General features: G+C 33.0%; 1 protein-coding gene across 18 annotated transcripts in view; it reads left to right on the top strand.

The window, feature by feature from the left end:
* The window catches only part of ADGRL3 (adhesion G protein-coupled receptor L3), a 794,963-nt gene that overhangs the window by 435,009 nt on the left and 335,134 nt on the right, over nucleotides 1-24,820 (top strand). For all 18 annotated transcript variants that reach the window (XM_046656118.1, XM_046656110.1, XM_046656106.1 and 15 more), the window contains one exon: nucleotides 10,962-11,071. In XM_046656118.1, the coding sequence (XP_046512074.1) occupies nucleotides 10,962-11,071 (110 nt within the window). The remainder of the gene's footprint in view (nucleotides 1-10,961; nucleotides 11,072-24,820) is intronic.

The following is a 24,820-nucleotide window of genomic DNA, read 5'->3' as shown; positions in this document are numbered from 1 at the left end:
CATATGTGTAAAATCCATTGTGGATAATACAATATAAATCCTTTTAAAAACAGAGAAGATAAAATGATCATTTTCCGTTATAGACTTTTTCAATCAAAAAACAAATCTACAACTACTATTTTATAGTAGAATTGTATTTTTCTTAAAAAAATTATATTCTTGAAAAAAATATATTCTTGAAAAGATTGGAAACCATTACCTTAACATCAGAGCATTGTCCTAGTTAAGTCTTATAATATATGTGAATAATGAAGTCTAGTAAGTGCATTGTAGGCACATAGTAGGTATTCATAGAAAACTTTAGTTTTTATTGTGTGTTTGTTAATTAGAAATATTCATGAAACTTTGTTTCTCTAAAGGAAACAATCCTTAAACAAAAGAACGATGTAATGACTGTTGAATAATATTGATATTGATTGATATTTTATCTGTCAAGTTTAAAATATAAGTAATGATTGCGTGTATTTCATTATAAAATTTTCTAGAAGCGTGCATTAGGCATTCTAGTACATATTTTATTTCTATTTCATATTTGTGATTTCATAATCAAAATGGAAACTCTAATAGAACACAAAAGTGTTTAATCTTGTTTGAGTTCAGAAATAAAAAGTTCTTTCATTTAAACTTCAAATTGTGCAGAATATTCATTAAATTATCTGTCTATATCTATCTATCTACCCATCCATTTTAAATGCAGGAGGAAACACGAATGCCAATCATTGAAAATGGTAACAAAGAAAATAAATATATTGTATTTACCTGTTACTTATTCTCTGTAAAAAGTAGGTTCTAATACCAGATTTTTTTGTTCCTTTTTCTCTTTCACCACAAACCTTAAATGGTTGGTGTCTCTCTCAACCATGAATAAATTATGAAACATATGTCCCAGATAATTTATTGTGTTGGATTGAGTATTATAGTCCTGTTTGAATATATGTCTCTCAGATATGGAGTAAGGACCACAACTTTGTAAAAGATCAATGTGAAACACTCTCTGAAGACAATGTCTGTCCTCATTATAAGATGTCATAAATTGTCATCACAGTCATTCTAAGATGGATCAACTAACACTGTTACCATCTTAAGCCCTTTAGCAACTGTAGCAGAGGTTATCCAGTTGTGAATATTTATCAGCTTTCTGGACATGTGGCAAGGTAGATTTCCATTGAACCAGAGCTTCTAGGTGACCCACACCTGTACATTATCTCTAGAAAGAGGCTATTTCTCATTTCCATATCGAAAATAAATGTAATGTTTCAGAGGCAGAGAGATGTACAGCAAATATAGGAGAAACTTTGGAAGAATTTTACAGAAAAATAACTTCCATGAAAGCTGGGTTGTATAGATGTTATTATGTAAAATTTTAAAAGAGTTAAAGTTATCAAAATATGAAGTAGTTAATATGTATACTCCTGAAAGAATTATCATCCTCTTTAAATTTTAAATATGCTTTGGAGTGATCGTGAAATAATAAATGTTCGCTTTGTTTTTAAAAGGAGAAAAAGTATTAAGGAACTGAAAAATCATATTTATCTTACATCTCAGTGATAGTCACTGTTGCTACAAATCCCTCATAGCTATTCTCTACATTTATGCATGCAAATAGCTATACAAATATTTTTTTTGTAATGTTTTCATTTTAAATTTCAATATGGAATTTTTTCTCATGTTGATAAAGGAAGAGTTACTATATCCTTTTTAATGGCTGTCTAGCATCACTTAGTAGGGATGCATTTTTATGTATTTAACCAGACTCTATACATTAAAATGCTCATACCATATACTTTCAAAGTAAAATACATACTGTGTTCTAAATTTGTAAAAAGACTTTCTTTATATGTCCCCACATGTTTTTTGGGAACTATGCTACAAACTTTATAATGTCTTTAATATGAGGGGCTTTTCACTTGAGAAGGCATGTTAGATACTGTTATTTGCCTACCAAAAACCCATCCTCTGACTGCCCCCACCTTCTTCCTCATTGGCATAACCCTGATTTGTTCACTGTCTTCTAAGCAGCCAGGTGCTTCAGAGGAGACTGGGTCCGTCTCTGGCCCTGTCATAATGAACCTTCACTGGATAAAACCAGTCATGGGGATGCCCTTCCCCTTGTGATTGTGTTAGGCATAGACATATTGACCTAGGCGTAGGCACTGGCTCACTTTGGCCACTGTTCTTTAAGGATAGTCGGCTAAGGGCTTTTGTGTAGAACATCCCTACACTTAAAATGAGACACAAGATAGGAACTTTAATTTTTCTGGATTTTATCTCCGTGGAACCGCTGCAAATGCAGTGGCCATCCTAAGACCATAGGACAAAATCCAAGAGAATTTCATCGAATCTAAGTCACAGCCATGATTTTATTAAATCTCTGAATTAGCCAACTTGAACCAACCCATCTTCCAATTTTTAGTGTGTGAGATGATACAACCCCTGCTTTTAAACCACTTTAATTTGTATTTGCTGTTCTTTGCAGCCTAAAGCATTCTCATACAAATAGAAATGTCTTTACATATTTCTTGTATTTATTGCTTCCTGGGGATACCATGAATCAAAGCAGGTAGGATATATGCTTGAGATGAGTCTCTGTCTGATGTCATGATGACTTAATTCAACAAAGCCAGCCCAACAAGCCCTGCTACCAGACGATGAAGCATCTCAGAGGAGGAGGGACCCACGAGAATTATTGGCCTTCAGTCACTGGCACATGTGTTGATTTGCAAATACTACATATTGATGAAAAAAAAAGTCTAAATGACTCAGTATGGCATACCTCTCTTACCCCTGTCATGCGGATAGGACAATTTTGGAGCTCAGGGAAGAAAAGAATGTCTTACAGCACTCTTAGGAAGTATAATGAATTAAGTCTGTCTCTGACTTTAAAAAAAAAAAGAAGAGTAGAACAACATAAATAGTCCTGGAAAATAGATTCATATATTAATATCCTAATTAATTCTTGGCAAAGTGGACACTGTCTTCATTTAAGAAAAATATATGCTTATAAAATATATGTACATATAAACTATTGCTCCTTTTTATTTAAGAGAAAATGAGCAATACCTTTACCTGCTGTACTTTCAGATAATGAATGTAGACTTGTACTCTGATTTATTTGGTTAACAATATATTGCAAGTAAAGAATGTTCAGCTCTGAAATGCTGCCACAAGTGGATGGTAATGAACTAATACAGATGCAATTCCAGTTATTTTTAAGTGAAAAGTTTTTAATAATTTTCTATAGCCATTGTTATAGCATTCAACTATTACTAGAAGACTCCAGCTTAAAAATCACTGATATAGAACTCAGGACTGAAATGCTTTCCAAGCAATGTTTGTGAACATGTTAATTTTAAAACCACATTTTTATTTATTTTGGACGCATGCTTCTATGAATTGTACTCATGTGTCTAGCATAGCTGATCATTTTGTTTTTGGAGTGGGTTCCGTAAGTGTTCTATGAATGTTGACTGATGATTATGATAATTTGTTCTATCAAATATTACCCACAGACATGTAGAATATTTGGAAATTAGCCTTCCTTGCAAAATTACAACATTTTGAAACATTTCTATATTTTCATAATATTATTGTCAATTTGAAAAATTTGCAGGAATAAGCCTCTATGGTTCATAAATTTGTAAATTTATGGTATAATAAAACAATCTGAAAAGGGTTCTATTTTTTAAATTGCCATTGAAAAGTTTAGAGCATAGGCAAATAATATCTTTTTAGTGCAGTAGAGACTTAGTATTTTAAATTAGATTTTGTCTTATTAGAAAGGTATAATAACACTGAAGCATAAGTTCCATTTAATATGAATCAATAGGGTTTCTTCAATAATAATTTTTTAATGTTTGATATTTCACATTTTGCAAGATTTTATCAGTCAAAAACGGAAACTACATCTGATTTCTGTAAAATGCTTTAAAATTTAATTTATTGTTCAGGTAAATCTAGCTCAGTTTCTAGTTCAGTAAATCAAAATTTATGCGCTGAGAATTCTGTTGTGATAAAACAAAACAAACATATATCTTTTAGCCAAATTATACTCAAAACATCTATTTGCGCTGCAAGATAATATATGTAACTGGAGGTCTATGCATCCTTTTAATAAATAAAACTGTATATTATGGATACATTAAACACCTTAGCCATGCTCTGCTGTAGTGACATGCATTTTACTATGAAAGACTTCTTCAAGGTGACTTCCTTATGAGAAACAGTTTTCAATATGTCTTTTTACTTAAATTCTTGTGGTAGGCTAAATAATGCCCTGCCAGTGGTGTTGACATCCTAATCTCCATAGCCTGTGAATGTTACTTTATACAGCTAAAGGAACTTTATACATATGATGAAGTTAAGGATCTTGAGCTGGGTGAGTTGGAGGTGCAATCACAAGGGCTGTTCTAGGACGGAGGCAAGAAGGTCAAAGAAGGAGGAAGGTGATGTCATGTCAGAATCAGGCCAAGAAAAGATCATGTGACAAGGGGCCACAAGCCAAGGAATGAGGGAAAGAAACCAGGAAAAAGCAAGGAAACAGATTCTCCCCAGAGCCTCCATCTGGAACCAACCCTGCCAACACATTGGTTTTGGCTAAAACCAAAGACTTACTTTGGACGTCTACCTCCAGACCTATAAGAGAATAGATTTGCATTGTTTTAAGCCACTAAGTTTGTGGTAATTTGTTCCGGAAGCAACAAGGAAAATAATACGGTACCCTAGTTTCTATGGTCCTTCTTTTCACTCATCACTTTGGTCGTCTTTTCACTTGCTTGTATCAAATTACATTTCACTAATGTAAAGGAATGTTCGTGAAATCACATATAAAAGAATATAGAAAGATAAAAGACTGGAGGCTAGAGAAGCACCTTGTGAATCATAAAACTTGGTTTACATGCATTGCCACAGTGTGTTCTGAAAGATCCTGCATTACTTTTAGTTTATGATTTAGAATCAATGTTCTCAAAAATGAAAACAAGTTAGGGGCCTTATTACTTTTGTTACTCTTCTTAAATTGCCACTTAAATTGTATGTGGACAAGACAGGCAAATTCCTTTGTTAATGCTAGGGGTATACAAAAGAATGTTTTTATTTTTAATGATGATGTTTGATTTCTTTTTCTCTGACCACTTAGTTCTCTTACCATTTGAGATCTAGATGATTCCTTTATGACATATCTACTCATATTCTTCCGTGAGATAATTGCCTTATCCTGCCAAGTCCAAAATGAATGCCATATCAACATGCAGAGTGACAGGCAGTGGAGAATAGGGAAAGTACTGTCTGAGGAGGAGAGGAGAGTTGTCCTGTCAATTGATATTGAGAATATTGTTGATAGTCACACACCAATTTAAGTTTTCTTGTATTCCTGCATTTCACCCTAGAATTAAAAACTACTACTTACCCTAATTATCCAAACCATTTTCAGGTTTTAAACATTAACGTATTATGATGACGGCACCTTTTTTTTTTTAGCATGAACAGATAGCTTTAAAACATTTTCCTCTTAGAGCATAGCTCCTTCTTGTATGATTCAAACATTGATTTATCATACGTTAGATGCTGTGAACTACTTGCGTATAATAATTGTATCCGTTTCTTCATTACATATGCTTTTGTATAAATGTCATTTGATACATGCTAATGTAAATTTATATGATTAATTTTACTAACAAAAAGACACTCATGAAGCACCTTTTCTGTTTTTTTACCCTGTCGTATCTTGTCATTCCAGTGATTTTCGGTGGAGTTTTATATATTTACATTGCTGAAGCATCAATTGAGAAGTTTCTTAACATTCCCAGGAATGGCTTGTTTGTACAAACTGATTTTAGAGTGTAATAACATGTGATTGAAGAGTTTATTAATGGAGAACCCCTGTAGATTATACTCCCTGTACATAAATACGACAATATTTTATTTAAATTATTTTAATAGTACAGTGTTAGATTAGTAGAGCTGTGGAACCATCCATACCATCCTTATATGTCTAGTTTGTGAAAATGTTTTAAACTATTGTTACATTTAAGGCTCATTTTTATATACTTCATCTATAAATATGTTGTAACCAAACATGGGATAAGGGGCTGCTAATTTTTATCCGGATAATGGAAGTTAAAACAAACATCACTTTATTGAATTTAGCAGAAAAGAGGCTGATTAATTTATTTCATATATAATAAGAACTTATCTGAATAATTGCCATACACATAAACCCAAATATGTCATGTTTACTATATGCTGCAGTATGCTGTCACAAATAAAGGAACTTATTTTGCCCAGAGATGACTTTTTCATTCTCATGCTTAACTAATTTTGTTCTTATACTGCTATGAACCATACAGGAATGAATTAGTTAGCAGCAAATGATTCTGTATCCTATTACTAATCATGTGATTATGTGTTTCCTCCCTGGCAGTCATCATAACACATCTTGTTAAGTTAATCAATATTTCTGTAAAATTAGTGCTAATAACCAATATCATTCAACATATTAAATAACATTTATTAAATAGACTTGATCCATAGATGGCAATTATACTTAAGTTGGAGATTTATATGTGGGTTGAATTAAAACAGCATGTGTTTTTTTTTTCTTTTGGAATAGTCTCTGTATAAATATTCATTCACCCTATTACTCCTTCTTCCTTATGTTCAGAGATTGATCTTTCTGATTCCTGCATGCCAATTTGGGGTGAGAGGCCCTGGTTATGAAATGTTAATTTAAATTCAGAACCTCCTTGGAATGCCTGATCCACACCATGACTGAATGAATCCCGGGCCACTGAGATATTTCACAGCTGGTCTTTACCTTCTCAGATCATCACAGTACTCCTGAGAACCTATCAGAGTGAATTAACTCAGTTTCCCAGAGTGACCATGAAATGTATGACTCACGCTCTCTCAAGACGGCAGTATCATGGTTTTCAGGTCATTGTTCTGGAGTCCAGTGACTATCATTTGATTACTGAGAGTCTGGAAAGTCATTTAACATCTCACACCTAATCCCTCCTCTGTGAAATTGGGAGTAGTAATCTTCATCTCAAAGAAGAAGGGATGAGTAGGTTCTATGTGAACATGTTTTCCAAGTTTAAAAGGTGACACAGCTATTGGGCATTGTTACTATAAGTCTTGGACTTTTCTTAGGGTATCCCAGGGAAAGTAGTTTGTATAAAACTAATGACTTTGCTTACAGTTGTTTTGTTTTGTTTTTTTTTAATGTAAATCTGTTTTTCCTGTTTCTACTCTCAACCAAAAGAATTTGTGTGCTTTTCTGTGTGTCACTTCTGTGTTATAAGTTTCTCTCAAAAGGCTCAGTCTATCTGGAATGAAGTGTTATTAACCCATTCTGAAACAGATGACTAATGTTAATACTGATAACAATGATGACAACTACAACAACAAAAAGTCTGCCAAGTGCATAGATATGACACTTTATAATTTTTTCTAATGCATTTTTATAAGCACATTAACTTTGTGAGTAGTAAAATAACTGGCCCCCAAGTTATGTATGTGAAAATTGAAGCTCCAAGAGATTTCATTCAGAATTCTGTCTGATATTTGTCAGTATCATCTGCTTCTGCTGTATTTTAAAATTGTCTATTGTTGGAGTAGAAAATTTTTTATCACATAAGGTTTTTCTGGATAAAATACTGAAACTGTAGCACTGTAAATAAACCTTAATACTTTCATAAAATTATGACATTTTCTCTGTGAATATCAGTGGATTAGGATGCATTTCACCATATGATAGCAGTCTTTTCTCATTCTTTTTTGTGGGTTTAAAAAACATCTTTAATATCAGGGATACTGAAAATCATTTTAAATTTGTATTTATATTAAAAGTAAATAATGAAAAATTTGAGGTTAAAGCACATGAGAACATTCAATTATTTTATTTCTCTTTTATCATCTATAGTATTTTATAATGAATTTACTTGTGACAATTTTGATGTAACTATAAAAGTACTCTTACTGGTGTAAATTGTTCAATAATCTTTAAAGTTAATTTCATTTTGACTCACAGTAACTCAAATCATTAAAAAACACACAAGAAAACAGACCTTTAAACTCTTGTTTTCAAAATATAGCTAGTCTTTAAACAATCAGTATTATTTATGCAGAAATAATACTCCAGAGATTGTCTGCCTCTCTCCTTTTGATTTTTACGAATCTTAATTTATAAAAAGCATTTGATATAAAAATAGTAATGAAAGGCAAATGTTATATAGCATTGTTTTCTACAGAACAATGATGACAATGACTGCGATATGTTGTAGGTATAGCATGTTTTGGTTTATATTCCTCTTCACATTATCTCATAAATTACAAGGCTTTCTTGATTCATCTTTGGTTAAGATTAAGTAAGATATTTTGGACTCATAACAGTGTCTCAGGTTTATAACAAATGATCACTTGTTTCAACTTTATTACATACGTCTACATAATTAGTATTTTTATAACTTAGTATGTAATTTGTAAATTGGTCAATGCACATGTTTTGATAATTGGATGGATGGATGGAAGTGTATAGTGCTCATATTATATTTTTTAATCTAGTCTATGGAAACAACCACTTGAAATTCTTCTTGATTCAAGGTAACTTTCTGTGCAACATGTTAACACTTCCATAATTGTAAATTTTAACCTTTATGCCCTACTCATAATTAGGTAGTAATCTATCTGTTGATATCAAGCACTGATTTTTTTAAGTAATAAAATAATTTCAATTGCCTTTCTATAGCTGATAATTATAAGAATAACACAGTTTCTAAGTGAATTTTATTATTAGAATAGTAGTAATTAGAATAAAAGGTTGATAATAGGGAGTAAAACAACAGCAGACCAAGAAAGAAAGTATTTATATATATATATATATATATATATATATATATAATATGAACATAGATATAATATATGTATAATTTGAAACATGCCATAATTTAATGCTTGGACATAGAAATGATATATTTACAGAATATTTACATTTCACCAAATTTTATCTTGTATGCTTCTTTCATTCTTTGTTATTTCTAGTTCAAATGCTTTCCTCATAATAGCCAAGTTTTCTAAAACAATTACAGAAATAATTAGTATAAGTTTATATAGCTGCTCATTGTGTAAAAACCTGCGATAGATTTATGAGTTTATTTTTTCAAGGAGTGATGTGAAAATTGTATGCTTTAACTATGAAAACATGTCTTTTAATTTGAGACAGCTTCTTCAAGTGGGTTTTCTTTGTAATAAGGAAGTATTGGTAATTTTTAGAAGTTTGAGTACAATTAAATTGGCAAGCTAATCTGTCTGCAGCGCACGTGTGAGGATAGCCACATTTAGATTAATATATAATGCACGGCCACCTGATAATCATTGTCAGACATTAAATAGACACAAGAGAACTTTAGAACATGCTGATCCTCAGGATTAACTGTTACGCTAAATTGCCTGACGAGTATAGAATATTAACTTTTATTAATCTCTCACTGATAACAAAGAATATATTTTTCAGCTTAAGACATTCAGTAATGAATCAGTTTTCATTTAGGGACTAAGTAAAATCCTCATTAAGCCTGGCAAATAGTAGCCTCAAGTAAACACAAAGCATTTTCACTGTAAATCAAAGTGAGTTCTGCTCTAGATGCTCCTTATCCTGCCACTAACCTCGCCAGGATTCAACGGTATCTCATATCAGAGAATGAAGCATCTCGTTAAGAAAGTGACAGAAAAATCTAGCCCTGAGGTATTATGTTTCTGAGATGAATAAACAAGAACATGAAACAGAAGATAACTAGAGTGTCTCATCCTATACACCTAGTACCAATATTTTGGGTGGGAAAAACCATTGTTTTCCACAGACACTTCTAATTATTGATAAATTACTGAATCTAGAATGTTTCTGAGTAAAATTTACCATAACAAGGCCACTCTGAAGTTATGTCTTCTTCATAGTAAGAATTAATTTTATTATATGTATGTTTACCCATGATTAAATGTGGGTAGCCCAGATCTAGTTAGCCAAAATGCCACAAAAGATGCCTAGGTTTTATTTCTATTTAAATAGCAGTATTTGATTATTTTCTTTGGCGATTTAAAGTTATTTTAAATTATAGAATATTGGCATTTGTGAATAGCAATCTGTGAGGTTGGCATCATTATTTGGCTGAACACAAGGAGAATCAACTCTTAAAAATGATTTTACCCATGGGTTAGTCATATTAATTTATATAAATTAGATTTTAAGATATATTTTAATATTTAAATCTTAACTTTAACATTCTTTTTAGATTTGACTAAAAGCTTTTCAACACCATATTTTCCCTGCCTTCAAAATGAATGCCGTAATAATCAATGAATTTATTTTATAACTGTCTAATAAAACTGTGTTTACATTTTCTTAATTTTTTTTTTTTGATGAGGAAGATTGTCCCTGAACTAACATCTGTGCCAGTCTTCCTCTATTTTGTATGTGGGACGCCACTACAAAACGGCTTGATGAGCAGTGCGTAGGTCAACACTTGGGATCTGAACCCACGAACCCCAGGCTGCCAAAGTGCAGTGCGTGAACTTAACTACTATGCCACTGGGCCGGCCCCCTTTTTTTTTCTTTTAATAGGAGTGAATCTTTCCTACCAAATAATCTTTCTTACCTGTCTTCACATTAACAGTATCCTGTGGACCAGTTATTGTTGCTTAAGCACTATTTAACTCTTCACTCAAAATCATGCTGTGTTCAATCAAGTATTAAATTAGTTAATATGAATAAACTGAATGAATTGATTTTTATGTCTAATTTTTTTAAAAGTATATTACAGATATTTCCTTCATAAGTCTGAAACACTAAATTGACCAAAACCTTATTTAAATCTGTATAACAGGAGCTAAAGTGAAATTAGTATTGATGTTAATGATGATTTAAGTTTGCATAACTTTCTATTTCTTCTTTTCTTTTCTTTTGACTTCAGGTGCAATAACAGAACCCAGTGTGCAGTGGTGGCAGGTCCTGATGTTTTTCCAGACCCGTGTCCGGGAACCTATAAATACCTTGAAGTGCAGTATGAATGTGTCCCTTACAGTATGTATATTCCTGTAATTTTCTTATAAAAATAAATTAAACTTTGCTTTGCATGCATTGACAAAATATTCTCCAAGAAAACATAAAAATAATCTCATAAATTATGTGAAAAACAAAACTGGATAATTTTAATTTTTCCAGATAATAAACCCTCCCCACCATTGGAAGGATTAGATGCTGCTGCATAATACTACAGCATTTAATTTGGAGTATACATTTCTGTACATCAGTACCTATTCTAAAACTCTTTTATACAAGACTATAAGTATTTAGAAAAAGGTTGAAAGAGTGGTATGTCAACATTACATCCTTCCAGGTCCAGGCAAAAGTAAATAATATGCTTGTATAGATAGTGGTATAGAAATTGATAAATTTTCAATTTGATAGAAGGATTATATCTGACCTTCCTGTGCTATCAACATTTTGAAGATTAAAAATATATTCATTCAGAGGGAGCAGACTGAAAATAAAATACAAGGATTCCATGAACTAAAGCACTCTTCAGAATGTATCTTTTACAGCCTCAAAAAGCCTGTCTTTTCAGCCTTTATGTCAGATAGGGTGTATGCCAACAGCTTATTTTTTCTCCAGGAATAATGAAGAATCAAACAATCACAAATGAAACATTTTCTGTCTTTTTTACCCAAAGGAAGAATCACCATCTCAAATAAAATATTTTTGATCTAACTAGTTAATTATTCATGAGATTTCTTAGTGAAGATCACTCAGGAAATCCTGTATTCTCATCTTACATATTCAGCTGATCCCAGAGGCATAAAACACCTGGGATCATAAACAAATCCCAGATTCCAACTTCCTTTGACATCTCAGAAGAAGTGAAGTGTCTGGGGACCAGCAAGTTTACTGTGCCAAAAGATAGTTCTAGACTTGCCTCATTTATGCTTATTTAAGAAGCAGCACATTGCTTGTGAGCTGTCAGTGTACATATTCCAATAATAGCAATTTGGCCAGCCAGAAATGCATTAAAATTTTAAAATAATAATGAAAAAATAACAGAAAACTTTATTTTTGCTTTATTTATTGTGTGATTGATTAGAGAAAGTTTATCGAGTGAAGTTTTGTAAACTAATTTTCTTTGTAATCAAAAAGCGTAAGTGTATAGGTTGTACTGAAATCTCGATTGAGGTTATGCTTCTTGCATTGTTACCTCCAGAGACCCTTCTAGGAAAATATAAAGCTCATCCTGACCATTTATTATTCATTAGTGATATGTTAAAGAAATAACATTTGTAGGCCATTTTGGAACTAGGACAATTATATTTGGATTGCATAATAAGATCTTTTTGAGATATGTAGAAGAGCTGTTTCCAAAAGCATTTGATAAAAATATACAACAAAGTATACCTCATTTTTAAAGACAATTTTAGGAAGCTTACAATCATATTTTTGAAACATGAAAGCTAAAATAGAAATGTCAAATTACAGATTTTTTTCACAATTTTTAAAAATTAAAGATTGTCACAGCTGTCTCTTCAATTTTCTGTATTTCTTCAGAATTTCTTTGAGGATAGCTACTTGAAAATCCTCTGCCAAACTCATTCCAGAAAAGTCATCTACTTAAATCATTTCAACATAAATAAGAGCTTGCTCAAACACTTTTTGTGTAAAAGAATTATGGTTTACCACAGATTTCCTTTCTCTCTTAAAAATTTCCCGAGATAGGCAATTTGATTCCTGAATATCCTGTATTTACAGGTTTCTGGTAATCCTGAAAATTTACTTATTGCCTTAGAAGTATGTCCATATTATATTAAAGTATTTATTCAAGTTTTTTCATTAAATAAGAATTACGGACTTAGGTGTAACCACTTGCCAGATTTTATACCGGTTTAATTTGTATGGTATAGCATGATTGTGTTTATTTAAATTATCTTCGGTATACTTCAGTTAAAAGTATGATCATAATTGGGAATTCTTTTAGTAAATTTAACATGATTTTTAAAGCAAATAATCCAGAAGAAAGTATAAACTATAGTGACTCATTTGAAAGGTAGGTTGGTTTAGTAGAAAGACAACCAGAAATAAGGGAGCCCGGGTTTAAGATATATTTTGGTTACTTAACAAAAAGCCTGGGTCCTTAGCTCAGGTGAGCTATTAAAATTTTCAGGATCTCACCTTACAGACCTTCCCTAATCTGTAGTAAGTCGTGATTTAGATCAACACTAAGGTCTTTTCCTTGTCTCTAGCATAAAAGACACAGACTTTTCCAATGCTGAAAAGATTCACTTATTTAAGATCACTATCATTTATTGGCACTTACTACATGTCATTTACTACATGGGTTACATGTTTACATACATTATTCTATTTAATTCTCACGGTACCCTCCCCGTTAGGCATGAGTATCGCCATTTTACTGAAGAGGAAACTGAAGCTCTGCTGGATAAGTGAATGTCTCCTGTAGAATGTAGAATAGCTAGAAAATGGCAGCGCCGAAACTTGAGTCTCTGTCTAATTCCTCTTCTTAAGGACCTAGCTATGGTTCTCCCCATAGATTTTTCCCTTTATATTTTCATTAGTTAATCAGCTTTGTTCAATATTTAACTCTTATAATTTTCATCAGTACAGTAATGGCACATGGTGAAAGCAAGTGAAAGATGAAAGGCCCTTTTTATTAGTTCTTTTGCTACTTACTTTTAAAAGGTTTGTATTCTTTTCTTAAAGCAGCTGAATCACTGCAAACTTTTGTGTTCCCAAACACCTAATGAAGCTTTATGGCAAAAACTAGTTTGTGCTATCAAAATACCAGCCACAATTTAGAATGAGCCTCTTATCTAAGTAGTAACTTAAGAAGTTGTTTAAATTAGCTGTATTATAAGAGAAAATCTTTGTACTTAATATGCTTGTTAAAAGACCCCTGTTGTATTAGCAGAAGGCAAACTTCAGATTTAGGATTCAATATTAATATTTGAAAACTTTTGAGTAAACAGTGAAACAAATAAATAATGTTAGGTGCTATTTTTTATACAATTCAGTAATATTCATTTTCATTTTGAATTTAAGATGACAAACTTCAGTATATATAGTGAGATATTTAGTGTTTATGAATGCTTTCCTCTTAATATTGATATGTGGAAAAAATGTTATTGATATTTTCTTTCTTTATAAAGGCTCTGTGTGTGTATGTATGTTTCCATGGTTAGACTGATTTTTAAGGTGATACTTTTTCATGGAAAAATACAGGAAAAAATGAAAATTATAGAAATATAGAAAAACAAAAATATATAGGAAAACAAATATTAATGATGTATAAGCACATTAGAAGTAAGATAGACAAAAAATTCAACAAAGTTCATTGTATCGCACAGGAGAAGTAAAGTTAAAAATATCCACGGTTAGCTTGCAATAATTTTTGCACAGTGTTAGGAGTCAGTAAATAGGTACATAATTGATAATTTCAGTTTTAGAAGAAACTTAGCTTAAATTAAGCAAATGATATGACTTTTTTAAAAAGATGTTGATAGAAAAGAAAGTAAGAAAAATTAGTGATTGTAAGCAATTTAGTGAGGCTGCCTTCTTTTGAGTGTCTTGTACTCAATTTTTCTGAATCGCCAGTTATAGTTAATCTTTTCTAAGTCTTAACTTCGTCCTACTGTCTGTATTTTCTTGTTTGGGTTCACAGATACTCTGTGACCAAATTTTGGACAAGTGAATCAATACTTTTCTCTATTCCAGTCACACCTTAGTTCCAGCGTGACTTTTATAGCCTTCTATACTCTTAGTTTTCTTTTGAGGTTTCAATTTCCTCATTAGTGATATTTTCTCCCTAGGAGATGACCTAAATATTCCAGAGGTTAAACCTCAGGGCTTACCAATGCCACATTTTTGCCCTCTCATCTTCCTTCTCACCCCACCTCCATCACTTCTGGCCTGATTTGGGATGGAAATTGTGGCATCCTCAAGTAGAGCTTTCTTCATTCAGCCAGTTTACAGGGAAGACTTGTGTTAGAGAGAAGACAATAAAACAACTAATCACCTACTTAGGGTATTTCTGAGCAAAGAATCTTTACTTTGTATCCTGCTGACAATTTGTCTTTCTTCCAAGGCATACAATTTTACGCACATTACACTCAAAAAGTGCTTGTCTTCTCTCATAATCCGGTGTTTCTCTTCAGTCCTTTGTTTCTTCTCTTCAGAAATACAAAGCACATATTACTTATTCTAGCAATCTTCTCTCATGGTGGATTTTCTTAGGAAATAGATGGGGGAAGCACACAATTTGGAGAGCTACTAGAAAAGAGTGTGTGATTAACCCATCTTATGTTATGGCACTTACAGACTTTCTCAGCATTCGTATTAGCCAGCTGAAGAGTTGTGTAGGTGATTGTCTTTATGGAAAGACATTCAAAATGAGTATTATTGGAAAAGTAATATTAACAAATAATTATATAATCTGTAAGTTTTGTCTTTTTACTATAAGAAAAAGTGTTATACTTTTTTCAGCATTTAAAACAGAGAAAAGTCTTTAAGTATGTATTTAGTTATAATAACTAAATACATTTTTGCAGCTAATGTTCAAATGAGTACATACTTTAATATGTGCATACTTTGGTTCCTATTATGTAAATAAATAATTACGTATTTTAAAACATGCTGAAATTAACCCATATGTTTAATGTTTAAAAATCACGGAAATGTCAAGATATAATTTGATTCCCAATACCTCAGTACCTTTTCGACTTTCTGGCATATAGGAGACATTCAATAAATTAGTATTGAATGATTGAAAGAAAAAAGAAAATGTAGTCAAAATGGCTCCTCCAAAAGCATGTTCATCGCTGGAATGATAAACACAAGAAACTCTTCTCTACAAACAAGACCTTTTTACTTCAAAAGGAAGATCTATGGTGAAAATGTAGATTATATGAACTTTAGTTTCTCCAAATTGCTTGTGATCGTGACTGTATTCCTCAAGAATGCTGCTAGCATCCAATTTATTTTTCATATTATTCTTCTGTATGTATCCCTTCATAAAATATAGCAAATATTGTCCCTTAAATATCACTCCCTTTATAAGAGGAGTGTCAGTTATGCAATTCTCCTTTTTAGAATGATATTTATAACAAGAGCAACAGAATTCATCCTTTCCTTTTTTTCTCCTTTTCCTCCCCACCAATTTCTCTCTTTCTCTTTCAGATAGTTTCTCTCTGCTTGACAATATCTGGCATCTAAGAGATAATTCATAAAGCTTTTGCAAATGATCAATGATTAATTTAAATTTTGTCTTCCCAAAATATTATATATTCATAGAAATTGCTGTCATCAGTTTGGAAAACAGGAGGCTAGGTGGACTATATTTTCCTGGAGGTCCTTATCCTAAGCTCTCTCATACCCTCGTCTAGCTGCTTCAAAGGTTCTGGGAAATTCTCTCAGCTAGATTATATCATGTGCTTTCAAAACTTCCCTCTTTATCTTAGTTTCATCACTCAAAATCTCTTGCAGACCAGGCACCATGCTAAATACTAGGATAGAAAGCTAAGATAAAGATTCTGCCCTCAAGGAATTTAGTCAAATGGGGCTCAAGGTCCTCAAAGTTACAGTGTTAGTAGTTCAGCAAAGCAATTGTACATCTCATATTAGCAGTGCCCAGAGAAGACACACCCATCCCATGGTGGCTGGTGTTTGTGTGGGGTCGGAGCCTGGAATCTTCAGGGGAGGTTTTCCAGAGGTGTCCCTTGAGCTGAGTCTTGAAAAATGAATAGACTTTAGTGAGAAGGGCCTTCATTTTTAGAAGACCGGGCAATGTAAGATAAGAAATTATTATGGTGAATGTAAAAATCAAAACAGTTTGATGTTTGCATAAAACACAGAACACAGGAGTAACAGGAGATGAAGCCATAGGTAAGCAAGGTAGACATCATGGCTTCCCTGCATGCTGTGACTCCTCTGGGACCTAATACCCGTCACAGTGTGGGGCACAAAGACGATAACGTATTTCTGAATGTAACTAACTGATATATGAATAAGAAATGTTTGTTTGCAAATCTGCAAAAACCAATTTTGACTAACTTAAGTTAAAAAAAAAGCAGCATTCGTGGAGGGGAAAATACAAAGTAGTAGTTCCAGAATCAAAGGAAAAAAAGGTGAAAATGAGGTCCAAAAGAGTAAGATCCAGAGATCTAGAGAGCAAGAAGTAGTGGACAGTCTCTTAGGGACTCTGTGTTTGGATGAATCAGTTTCAAAAATGTTTTATCTAATTCCTGGCTGATCTAGGCTGGGACATTATGATTGAATGAAATCCAGTGTCCAAGTATTGTTTCCAAGGAAGGAGAATGGGGCTGGCAAAGAACCTGTATATGATTACGAAGGATAAGATCCCTCAATAGACTTTAGAGCAAAGACTTCAGGTTAGGGCCCTGGGCCAAATTCAGCCTGCAGAGGGATTCTTTAGGCCTTAAACGCTTAAAGCACTTAAAAGTCAGATTTAACATGAAGTCTGGAGCAACACTGGGCCTGCATTCCCTTGGGCAACAATAGGTTAGAGCTGAGTAGGTGCTGCCCCTTTAAAATAGGTTCTGTTCCTTTCTATTTGCTGTATTTTCCAGCACTTACTGTATTGTACTTGGTTCACTATAATCATTTAAAACATCTCCTGCTTCTTGGGGGCCGGCCCCGCGGCCGAGCGCGGACATGGCACCCCTCATTAGGCCATGTTGAGGTGGCATCCCACATGCCACACCAGAAGATCCAGAACTGCAGTGTACAGCTATGTACTGGGGGGATTTAGAGAGCAGGGAAAAAAAGCAGGGGAAAAAAAAAGAAGATTGGCAACAGTTGTTAGCTCAGGTGCCAATCTTTAAAAAAAAAAAACTAGTAAAACATCTGCTTCTGAAGATACTTAAATTTGCAACTTGTTCTAGAGATTGGATCTAATCATGTTAATAGATGTAAAAGCACTCCTAAATTATTACTATATTTTTTAATTTCCAAAATATGGCAATAAGTTCTTGCATCAACAATAATTCTACCAAAAGAAGTTTATCGGTGCCTACTATCGGTCAGTCACTACATTAAGTGCCAGGGAAAAATAGATTTTGGCTCTATAGAGCTAGCTGGGTCATGGGTAAGGCAAATAATAAGCACGTGAACCTACATATAATCATTAATGATAAAATGCAAGAAGAAAATAAACTCGATTGTGTGAGAGAGAACAATGAAAGGGCCAGCTTATATAGGGTGTGATGAAAGACTGCTCGGAAGACGGGATATCTGAGACATGAAGAATGAGAATGAAGTCAGGCAAAGAGCCTGGGAAAGAACTTCCAAAGCAGAAAGATCATCAGCTCCAAAGACCCTGAGGTTGGGGAGAGGTCAGCGTCTTCTAAACCCTGATAGGAAGTCAGTGTGGCTGCAGTCCAGTTAAGATGGAGGAGAGTGACTTAGAGAAGAACCAGCAATTAGTACGATTAATACCGTTGATAATGAAGCAGCTATTTCTTGCACATTTCTAGGATTTATTAAGAATTAAACTATATTTGCAGAGTGAAATTGAATCAATTGACATTCCCTTTAAAATATACATTGTGGAAAATATTACGTGATTCTATAGCAACAGAAAGGTAAACTTAGGTTAGATAACCCAAACATCAAATGGTATCGACACCTAATTAGGATTTATTTGTATTTATGGTAGATTAATAATGTGTAAATGTATGCTTGGATGCTAACTGTAAAGAAACAAGATGAATTGAGAGTATTAAAAATTAATTGGATTACTGGAGTTAGGAAAATATTTGGTTTGGGAAGTAAAATGTTATTACAGACATAAATAAACTTTGAGCGATTAGCTGACCCATGCTCATTTGCTGTTTTTGAAATGGTAAGATTATAGAGTTTACCACTTCAACTTAATTCAAAGAAATTTTTATATGGTGCTCAAATTAAATGGAATAAACATGTGGGATTTAAAAACATGGAATATCACAACCAGAGGCACTCACAACTAGAATATACAGCTATGTACTGGGGGTCTTTGGGGAGAACAAAAAAATCAGATTGGTAGTAGTTGTTAGCTCAGGTGCCAATCTTTAAAAAAAAAAACAAACAAACATGGAATATAATGTTTTGTTTTAAAAACATACTGCAGATGGGAAGAGAAGTAGTGAAAACATATGAAGAGGTTTTTTTCCAAAGTGTTTCTTGCAAAGAAATTTTATAGCAAACTTTATGATGTATGAGATCTATGGAGTTAATTGTGCAGACAAAATTTTCCTAAATACATGTAAAATCAATTAAAATTCTATGAAAGAGCATTGTTAATTTTGTTGTATTCCAATCACTAATCTTATGAAACTAGAAAAAATTAATCAATTTGCTTAGGAAGTACTTCATTCACATATTTAAAGTTTAACATAATAGTACCTCAATAAAACAAGTAGTTAGTAAAAGGAAAAATCTATATAAAATTTAATGTTTTTGTTTTATTTTTGAGGAATTTCTCAAATGGTAGGAGATCACAATTCCTATGAATGTTATAAAATTTGTTAATTGCTTAAAAAATTTTCAGAACCCTCCTATAAAACCCAGTCTTTTAAACAATTAAATACTTGTATGGTAAACTCAATAATGGTCCCCTAAAGAATCCATATCCTAAATCCCCAGAACCTGTGAATATGTTACTTTAAATGGCAAAGGAATTTTGCAAATGTGATTAAATTAAGGTTCTTGAGAGGGAAGATTATCCTGGATTGTCCAAGTAGACCCAGTCTAATTGGAAATGTCTTTATAAGAAGGAGGCAAGAGGGTTAATGTTAGAAAGAGGAGATAGGACAATAGAAGTCGAGACTAGAGTGATGTGCATTGAAGATGGAGAAAGGGGCCACCAGCCAAGGAATTCAGGGAGCCTCTAAGAAGCTGGAAAGAGCAAGGAAATGAATTTTCCCCTAAAGCCTCCAGAATAAACACGACTCTATTGACCTCTTAATTTCAGCCCTTAAGACCCATTTTGGACTTCTGACAATTTGTGTTGTTTAAAACCACTAAGTTTGTGGTAATTTGTTACAGCAACAATAGAATGCTAATACAACCTATTATAATATTACTTTTTTTTTTTAAATGATTAATATAGTTTAAAAACTTCATTATTTACTTAGGATATGAACTAATAAAGACATAGTTTTTTTCCTAAATAAAGATTATCATATATTTCTGCTATGATATTTTTAAAATGTGAACATTTAAACCTTTTCTCTCATGGACTGGGTGGATATGGGGTGTGCAGCATGTCATTATAGACAAAAGTCATTTTAGTTCTCTTTATGAGTATATCAAACCCAAGGCAAACCTGAGTCAAGTTACTGTTTAGTAAAATCAATTTTACTATATTATGCTTATTTTCTATTTGTATGAGGCAGCAAAAATAGTGAATGGGTAAATAAAGAGTTGATTGTGAATATATGAGCTAGACAAATAGGATTTTAAATAAATGTAGTGAGTTTCCATTTAAATTTCTTTATATCTTTATATAGAGAAGAATTTCTCACAATAACTGACTTGTAATCCTTGAATTAAATCCATGTTTATGGACTTCCACTACTGCTCTGTATGTATTTGAGTTTTGCCAATACTTAATGCAAACCTAGTTATTTTTGGAACATTGCACAATGTCCAAATGCCCCCAGTAATGTAAATATGACGGGTTCCTAACTTCCAAGAACCCATAATCTCCTCAGCACTCTATCATCCTTCAAGTAATCATATCAATATAGAATCAAAGACTGGGAAAGGAACTCAATTCTCTTTAGATTTTATTACTATATATTATAAATATATTTTCTTCTTTCTACGCTAATAGCTTTTCTACTTCAATTAGAGCAAAAACCAATGCAGAATAGAATAGTAAGTGATACAGAGGAAAAAGAAGCTGCTGTTTCTAAGTATGTCTCTATGGCAAAGAGATATTTCTAAATATTACTTAGGCTCTTTGTCAGGTCCTACCACATTTTCTCTGTCTTTGCCTTACCAAGTTCTCTCAAGCATGAGACATTATAACATAGTGTTAAGAATGAGAGCCTTAGAATTTACATTCTGACTTTGCCAGTTACTAGCTGTGTTCTAGTGAAGTTGTTTTACTGCTCTGTGAATGAGTCTCTTCATATAGAAAATAGAGATGATAATCAATTTACAGAATCTGTGAAAATTAAGATTAAATCTATGTAAAGAGCTTTGTAAAATGATGGTCACATTAGAAATGCTCAGTATATCATACCCATTCAGATTAACATGGCTGTTCCATCTCACCCATTTTTGAAGTCTTTTGACGATCAGTGTTATCATCCACTGGGGCTTGGAATTATGTAATGCTGTTCACTTATCACACGATTTGGGGAGTCCCAGGTATCATAGAGTTACAGCATTCTCTAGTGCTCTTGATTATTGGTATAGTTTTAAAGACGACTTCTGTCTTAATTCTTTATTTTTTATTTCAGATCACCTCTGAATTTTGAGTCTTTCTCAGAGCTAGTTACAAGGGAATCTGTCACATAATTTAGCTCTTAAACCAGTTCTCTCTTATGGGGTTGTTCTCTTTAACCCCAAAGTAATACTAAGACACAGCAGGCAAATTTTCTTAATCCCCATTCAGCCCAGTGGGTTTGTGTGGGTACTTTTACCACTTAAATTTTGTGCTCTGCATCCGTTTTGAACTTGACCTGCTGGTACTGGTAATTGCATGAATCACACCCAAGCTTGCCTGGAGTTTTGTCAATGTGTCTTTTATTTTCGTACTTTCCTCACTGGTATTAGCTTTTAATACTAATTTATTTACCTCCAGTCCCAATTCTCCCCATAGATAGCAATAGATAAGGAGGTGCTAGTGTCTTCAAATGTGTTTAGGTGGACCCTGGCCATGTCCATTTATATCATTCAACAAATATTGGTGGAGCCCCTATTATCTGAGTTTTCACATAATGTCTCTAGGTAGTAACGGTTAAATTTCATTATTAAGCACTCTAATCCCATCTTTTAATTTTTTTGAGGAGTGAAGACCTGAGCCTTAGAATAAGTAAAATAGTCGATGATTATAGAGTTAGAATTCATTAACTCTTAATTGCTAGTTGTCTTTCCATCATGCTACTCTGTTTCTTTAAATGTCAGGGTAGTTTTTCCATAGCCTAGAAATGGAAAGAGTGATTAAGGCTTACTCTCAAAAATACAAAAGATTCAAATATATTCTCTTTAATTGAAATTTGTCATTCTAACCCAATTCCTCATTTTAATTCAAATTCTTCCAGAAAAATTTTGGAATTCAAAATGGTCCTAATGTGACTGCTTGATGACTTGGTCTTTGTTTGCCCTCAATATGGCTTATAATTAACACAATTAATGATGGCATATTGAGATATCAAAAACCCAACTTTCTCACTGTTATGACAGAGCAATCTTTTGTGCATACAACTAGATTTCAAGCCTCATGGCCTTTCTCATAAATTTATTTCAGAATTGCCTGGGGAAAGCCAGTGAGTGAACATTTTTAGAGAAGGTGGGGTGTGCAGTTTGCTTTTATGTCACAACACACTAACCATTTGCTGTTGAAAGCCTTCAAATATGCATCCAAACTTCCGTGGCAAATCTTTTCTGTCTCAGTTTTTAGAGCAGCATTAAGTTCCATACTCAGTAATATTAAAATTTCATAGATGACAAAACTCTCTACAGTTAAAACAAAAACAGAAAAAAACCAACAACTAGTGGAATTATGGAGAGAAGAGCAATGAATCTCTCCCTAAAGGCAGAACATACGATTTCCTTTACTATGATTTTACCTGACTTGCTCTCTCCTCTGTTCTTCTTACCTCTTAGAGAACTCGTTGATGTTAAGCCTATCAAGATAACAGGAAAGGCTCACCAGGGAGATCATATTCAGATTTGTTAGAAACAAAATGTATTATTTCTACAACAAGCCTTCCGTTTTTTTTTCTCCTGGATTCATTTGATTGTTCAGGCACCAATAGAACTGATAGGCAGCTATAAATGTGCTATCAGGGATATTATCAAGGCAAAACTCTAAGAATTCCTCATTCTGCTTTATCATGCACTCGCTAATGCTTATATCAAATGAGTTCAAATACCAAGCTCAGATCTGATAAATGGTGAATGACTGCCCTGCAACAGACGGCATGTGTTACTCCTTTTAAGAATGAGTGATAAGTGTAGAGAAAGAAACATAGGCCATTCTGTGTGTTTAGGAGTCGGCAAAGCTTCAGTCGTTTATTAGTATTGCCCTCTGTTTGTGATTAGCACTGATTCTAATAACAAAATTCAAGAATTTATGATGAGTTATATTACTTGGTCGAATCTTACCAGCTGTTGCTCCTTGGGGATATCAGATGATATTTTCTAAATGTTGCAACACCTTATCTTTATCCTCAAACAGTAGCTGGAACACCAGTAGGAGGTTTTTACTAAAAATCCCATTTAACATTGGTTCTAAAAGTGTTGAATATCCAATGCTGTTAGAGACCAGCCTATAAGGCCATTTGACTTTGCCTAAGTAGTAGAAAGTCAGGACCTTTTCTTCCTCTTTGATGGATAATAAAGATGAAGAGCCTTATTGTTTATTAGAAATATCCAAATGAATTTAGTGCTTTTGAAATATGATTTATTTCTTCTATGCAAGCACTTACTCTAAAGTTGTTTTGACTATTCAAATAAGTAATACACAGAACAGAATTAAAATAGTTTCTAGCATACAATTAGTGCTTGATAAAAGTTTGCTATTATTTTAATGTCTTCCATACAATATGGATAGAGTATTTAGCTTATTGTTGAAAACACTCAATCATAAAATTCTGAATACCAAGCTATAAATAATATTGTACATTCCCAATTTAAGCTCTTGAGATATTCTATCTGGGTGTATTTTTTAGAGTTAAAATTCTGACATTGACTAGTATTCATCTATCTTTGAATCCTTTTAGTAGATTGTAGACTTTTATAGAAACTCAGATCTAATTTTATGTTAGTGATAGTTGCTAGGTAACTATTTGATGCAAATTAATCGTTAAACATTTAGCAGCTCATTCTCTGACTGGAATGGAAATTGGAGTGACTTAGAAGCTGATGGGCCAGGAAACAACTGATTGAGAAATAATATCTTGAGGTATTTAATAAAAGTAGGTTATTTAACTCCTCTACCTGACTTTCTTCCTCTTTGTCAAAACCAAAAAAGAAAGAAGAGAAATTGCTAGAGAAAAATGAGAGCTTTTTCCTAATAGTAGACACTGTTCTCTGAGCAAGTACCAAGTGCTTACACTGTGCTAAATACTTTGTATACAATATCATATTATTCTCACAGCAATCTGTTTATTTAGGTAGTATAGTTCCTATTCTAAAAATAAAGAACACAAGAATATAAACTAAGTCCTTAACTTGTCCAAGTTCCCACGCCTAGTAGATGGGACGGGAAAGGGCACAGAGATTTGAATAGAGGTCCCTTGGACTCATGGGATTTTTGCTTTTTCCATTATACTAAAGAAGGCACGGAAAAATATCCTCTTCTTTGGAAATTGACAAATCTAACCAGCTATCTTTTGCAAAATATTTTACTGCCCTCTAGCCTGGTACCTAAAAAGTGGAGTTGTGTGCTGAAGTTAGCTTGACTTCAAAAGAAATTTCATCAGGAGGTAGGAATCATTGTTAGGAATCTAGCGTTAGGCCAGGAGGTAGAGAACCTGCAGCTGCTGAGTGGGGTGAGCACTGTCGCTTATTCTGTAACTCTTGCCCTGAATTGAA

The sequence above is a fragment of the Equus quagga genome, chromosome 3, assembly GCF_021613505.1.
Source record: "Equus quagga isolate Etosha38 chromosome 3, UCLA_HA_Equagga_1.0, whole genome shotgun sequence".
In the NCBI taxonomy this organism is placed as follows: Eukaryota; Metazoa; Chordata; class Mammalia; order Perissodactyla; family Equidae; genus Equus; species Equus quagga.
This window is presented reverse-complemented; position numbering and strand designations above follow the sequence as displayed.